The sequence below is a fragment of the Urocampus carinirostris genome, chromosome 5 (assembly GCF_059441175.1).
Source record: "Urocampus carinirostris isolate Australia breed hairy pipefish chromosome 5, RoL_Ucar_1.0, whole genome shotgun sequence".
In the NCBI taxonomy this organism is placed as follows: Eukaryota; Metazoa; Chordata; class Actinopteri; order Syngnathiformes; family Syngnathidae; genus Urocampus; species Urocampus carinirostris.
Window position 1 is genome coordinate 11,745,728 of NC_142353.1, and position 5,537 is coordinate 11,751,264.

The following is a 5,537-nucleotide window of genomic DNA, read 5'->3' on the forward strand; positions in this document are numbered from 1 at the left end:
TCCAATCTGCTACATAAGAAATGTTCTATTCTCAATAATTTGACTCAGGGGTGACAAAGAAGGAATTTGAAATGAATGTGAAATGCGTGAAACAATAAAAGTCGAGTTTGAAGAGGAACGACAACGTTGACTGTCGTGCGCTCTCAGCGAGCAGCTATAAGTGGTGTCGGACACAGCAGGTTGGTTATTTTACCACTATTTTGTCAATTTGACCAGAGTGTGTCCTCTTTATCCACCCATCCATCCATTATCTGCACCGCTTATCCTCAGTAGGGTCGCGGGGGTGCTGGAGCCCATCCCAGCTATCTTTGGGCAGTGGGCAGGGAACACCCTGAACTGGTTGCCAGCCAGTCGCAAGGCACACAGGAACAGACAACTCACTCGCTCATTCACACCTAGAGACAATTTGGACTGGCCAATTCACCTGACTTTTAGGAATGTGGGAGGAAACCTGAGTCCCCGTAGGAAACCGACGCAAGCACGGGGAGAACATACAAACTCCACACAGGAGGTTTGATCCCACGATCTCAGAACTGTGCCTCACACGTGCTAACCACTGCTCCGCCGTGCTGCCAGTGTCCTCTTTAACCGTCTCTTATTGAATTTTGGTTGAATGAAATGATATGATCTGCATTTATATAGCGCTTTTCAAGTCAATGACTTCCCAAAGCGCTTTACATTGTGCTTCACATTTCCCAATAGCGGCCGTGATCTGTGCAGCCATGTAAGGGGCTAACCTGCTTATTGGGGGTATTGGTTCGACATGTAACACGGACAAGCCAGGATTCGAACTGGGATCCCTTGATCCTAAAACGATCGCTCTACCTCCTGAGCTACTGCCGCCCTTAGATTCTGGATTATTTTCTAGATTTTATTGTTTCTGGCCTAATGCCACGAACACGCCGAAGTGAAGTCTCGCGAAACGCTGTGAGACTGGCGGAAGTTTGACCGCTCTCCCTGATGAAACAAAGCTACAAACGACCAAGATAACTGCCTCCTGTCTCTCACTTCCAAACACAATTTCTCACCGCATAAATACTGTATATGGAACACTCGGAACATTTTGTTCAAACATAAATCTGTTTTTATTAAACAGTGGTTTTACAACAATGTTATGATGTTTTCCCAGTTATGATACCTGTCAACCTCCACGGCTCCATGCCCTTACAAACAAAAAAAACTTCCACTTTTTTTTTTCCAAACGTGTTAATTTACGTAGTTTAACATGTTATATTGTACATGTATTTCGTTATATATATATTTTTTTTAATTATATATGTGTACATATTCTTAGTAATAAAATAAGGAAAAAAACAAAATATCAGGAACAATTGTTATCAGCGTAATTAAAATATCCGTTGATAACACTTTAAATTTAGATTTGTAAATAAAGATATTTATTTGAGGAAAAAATTAGTGAGCATTTCTATTTTGTAAACCAAACCACAATATCAACCATTGATGCTTGTATTTTTAATTGCAAACAGACTATTTAACAGGGACAGAAAATACAAACCTTTGCAGCCTTGTGACTGGGAAACATGTTTTTCATAAGCCTTGTAAAGTGATCGGTGTCGTGCCTAATTTCAACTCCCCTGCAAAATCCTCCCCCCTCGCGTGAACGCGCATTCTGCTGCGCTTCCGACAATAGCTTTATTGTTTTAATAAGCTTATTATATAGAATATGATTGCTATTGACGGAAGCGCAGCAGAATGCGTGTTCACGCGAGGGGGGGGATTTTGCCGGGGAGTCAAAATTAGGCACCACAGCGGCAGACGCATGCGCACAGTAGCACCAAACGCTTGCTTCGTTTGCAACGAAAAAATCAATACCGAGATAGAGGCTACCGCGGCGAACTCGTTTGACTTGATTGATTTGCCGTTGCGTGATAGTCGGTGTATACTGGATGGAACCCATAATTGACAAATTTGCGTTTTCCGTACAGATTTTCTTGTACGTCGTACACGTTTTAAAGTGCATAATTAATGTACTTTGTACAGCAAAAACGTACAGGTTGACAGGTATGAGTTATTCAATAGGAACGGTAATTTGTACACCTATATAGAATTATTTGAAATACAGAGATCCATTGTGGGGACCGGATCCACCCGCGAAAAGTGAAAAGATGCAAAGTAGCCTCACAACTTCATTAAAAGCACCAAAGGGGCAAACTTACTTTGACCTGACGTCGTTACCGACTGAGAGTATACGACTGATTTAGTTGAGGAATTTCTGTACATGGCAATGAGCCTCTAGAAGCTATCTATAGCCATGCTTTTCAGTTTGTTTGGGTGGCCATATTGACTGAAGACGAAGGTCAACATGAGGAGAGAAAATGGAAGGATTCTTTAATCAGCAGTTCAAGTCAACGCATGAAAAAAGAAGGCAATGACAATAACAAACACTGTGATGGCTTTCAAACGGACAAGTGGTTGGCTCCAATTTCAGATGGTGAGGACACATCACATTCAGCTGAGACTGATGTTGATGAACAGTCGACGTGTCTCCCTGATCGGAAAATCCTACAAATGTGTTCAGTGTGGAAAAACATTTAAATGCAAGTCTAAGTTGAAAAGGCATACGATTGTCCACACGTGTGAGAAAAATTTTGCTTGTTCATTTTGTGGTCAAAAATTTGCTCAAAAGATATCCTTAAAAGTACACACCAGAACCCACACGGGTGAGAAACCTTTTTCCTGCTCTGTTTGTGGTCAAAACTTTTCTCAGAAGGCATCTTTGAATAATCACACAAGAACTCATACGGGTGAGAAACCATTTACCTGCTCAGTTTGCGGCAAAATATTTGCTCGCAAGAAATCTTTAAAATATCACTCAAGAACCCACACGGGTGGGAAACCTTTTTCCTGCTCAGTCTGTGGGCAAAGCTTTGCTCAAAAGGTATCATTAAAAAATCACACAAGAAACCACACAGGTGAGCAATATTTTTCTTACTAAGTATGCCTTACAACATTTGCTCTAAAATAACACTTCTACCTCGTTTCGATAAATGCATGTAGTGATTGTTGCTATGATTTTTATATTCATTTAACCTCAATAAAGTATAGCTAAAATGATTTTACTCGCTTAATCAATTTATAGAAATAGTTTTTATCCTCCTCTGGTTATGTATAATGGGAGCCTCCCTGGGGGATGTGATTCAAATAGACTTTTAGCCAGACGTTTTTAATTTTTTTGTTTATGTGTGTTATTCCATGCACTTGTTTTATTAAACATGTTCATTGTAATGATACATTGTTGTTGTTGTTGTTGTCTGAGTTAACCAGCTTGACACCTGCAAGAGACCACAACATCACATCTGTGGTACCTTGACACATCACTCTCGTGAATTATCCTGCATCATATATGGTTTGGCCTGTAGATACTATTCATGCAATGTCATTGTTACAGGTCGCAGATTACTCTGGGTACTGTTGTAGAAATTGGAGGTCCGATAATCGAGAGAAAGTCTTCTCATAAGTGGATAAAAGACATAGACAGGAGCCCGCTTCGTTATGGAGGGAGATGTCACTTTATTGATCCGTCAATAAAGATCTCACAGAGCTAGGAACATGACAATGTATTTAAAGCTGGTAGTGACGATTAGGCTTCGATTGAGTACACCCCAAAAGGCGGTCCTGTATCACGTATCAAGTACAGAGCGTCCCGTCCCTTGCACGCTATCTTCAAGGAAACTTAATGTCTGCCAAGAGTATCTTCAAGGATGTCTACCCGACCTTTTCCCACAAACGTAAGCAAGTCTTTCTAAATTTCCACATGTATGCAAATCCATTCTACATTTGCAAGTGTATTTGCCACAACATATCCCCCCTTTTTTTTTTTTTTTTCTTCTGTTACCTTATCCCCCCTTTTGGGAGTTTATACTCCCATTTTGAATGGAAATTAAAATTGAAAATCAATACAGAGTAGTGGCAAAGTATTACAAATCATAGATATCAATACACGGACAGAGTTTACGCGAATCGAAAATAAAATAAAATTCTGGCGGTCAGCCTGCTGTGATCATTCTAACTTTCATTGTTCATGTTTCATTTACAAAAACCCCCAACACTCCAAACATCTGACCCATGCACTAACCCCCCCTTCATTTATCTTTATCCGTACACACTGGATTATACACGCGGACCGTCGACGGTTGATCGGTACGTGATAAAGGTAAATGAATAAATGAACTGATAAGTGAGTGATAACAAATTTCGGTAACAGTCGTCGATACATTCCAAGATGAGTGCATGACTGGATAGTGATATCCACATTGGCCTTTGGCCTGACCCCCGTGAACAATTTGAAGACCATGCATTGTCGTATTCGTCAACGGGTGTCGTGAAGTCAGATGTTGGAGTGAGTGTTCATCCCAGCAGGCATCACGCTCAGTTTCCATGCAGCCAAAAAACCCGGAAGCGACGATGCATCCTGACCATCCCAGACAGCAGCTTGCTCCCCGGCAGTGTGACATACCAACAAAAGAATCACAATCAGAAACCAATATATTTGTTCCTGTTATTCCTAGTGCTATATAGTGTGTTGCGTGTTTAACAATAGTGCTAATTGATATCGTATTCAGTCCAGATCATCATACGTTTCTCTTTCCGCAGATGCTCCATTTTTTATTATAATGTAGACTGACTATCAACGTTGCCAGATAAAATTCAAGGCGTTGAATTTAGTTGAGTCATCTGTTCTTCCTCACTAAGGAATAGGCTTGGATATTTAATCACTAACTGTGCTCATTGAGCTTCTGCCACCCTAGTATTAGCCACTACTGTCATTTGTTCTCCAAAAGTCTTAAGCATTCCTCTTTTAAGAATAGGTATGGCACAGAAACACAACAAACACATAATTATTACGACAGTTAGCACAATAATTTCCCCTTTCGCTAACAGACTACCCCAGTACCCAAATGTAGACGAGAACCAATCAAAAGAGATACTGTTCTTTTCAGTATTTACTGTCACTTCATTGCTCAACTCACGAATCTTTGACAGTGCTTTTGTGAAGCTTCCTGCTTCGGATGTATTTAAAGGTATATAAGTACAGCATTCCTCCTTTATCATATGACACACGCCTCCTTTACTGGCTAAGAGAAAATCGAGGGCCCGACGATCCTGCCAGGCCATCCTAGATGTCTCATGTAATTGCTCTCCTACCGCACTAAAGGCCTCGTTAGTGTAATTAATAAAACGTTGCTGGTTGTAATAAATGTAATTAATCCATTCTGCGTTCTTATTCGGAGTTATCCAGATAAATATCGATTCTAATCCAGACTTAATTTCATTCCTAGCTTTAAATTCTTCTGGAATTCCTCTCGGTTGTCTGATGGTATCTAGATATACACGTCCACCCGGAATATATGTTCTCTTTACTGCGGCCAATTGTCAACAAAAATATTTCATTCAATTACCTTTTCCCCTTTTCATTTCTTCCTTTTGTCACTTGCATGTCCCCCTCTTCTCTTTTCCTCAACGCCTACTTTCTTTTCCCCTTTTTACCTTCTTTTACTAACTTTTATCTTTCTGTA

The 5,537-nt window shown here is 40.4% G+C and overlaps 1 protein-coding gene across 1 annotated transcript; it reads left to right on the top strand.

The window, feature by feature from the left end:
* The first annotated feature begins 2,373 nt into the window (after positions 1–2,373).
* On the top strand, positions 2,374–4,925 carry LOC148365250 (uncharacterized). The gene is made up of 3 exons (XM_088334973.1): positions 2,374–2,538; positions 2,729–2,849; positions 4,903–4,925. Exons 1-3 carry the CDS (start codon positions 2,374–2,376, stop codon positions 4,923–4,925), a joined length of 309 nt encoding a protein of 102 aa, XP_088191099.1.
* Positions 4,926–5,537: the final 612 nt, after the last annotated feature.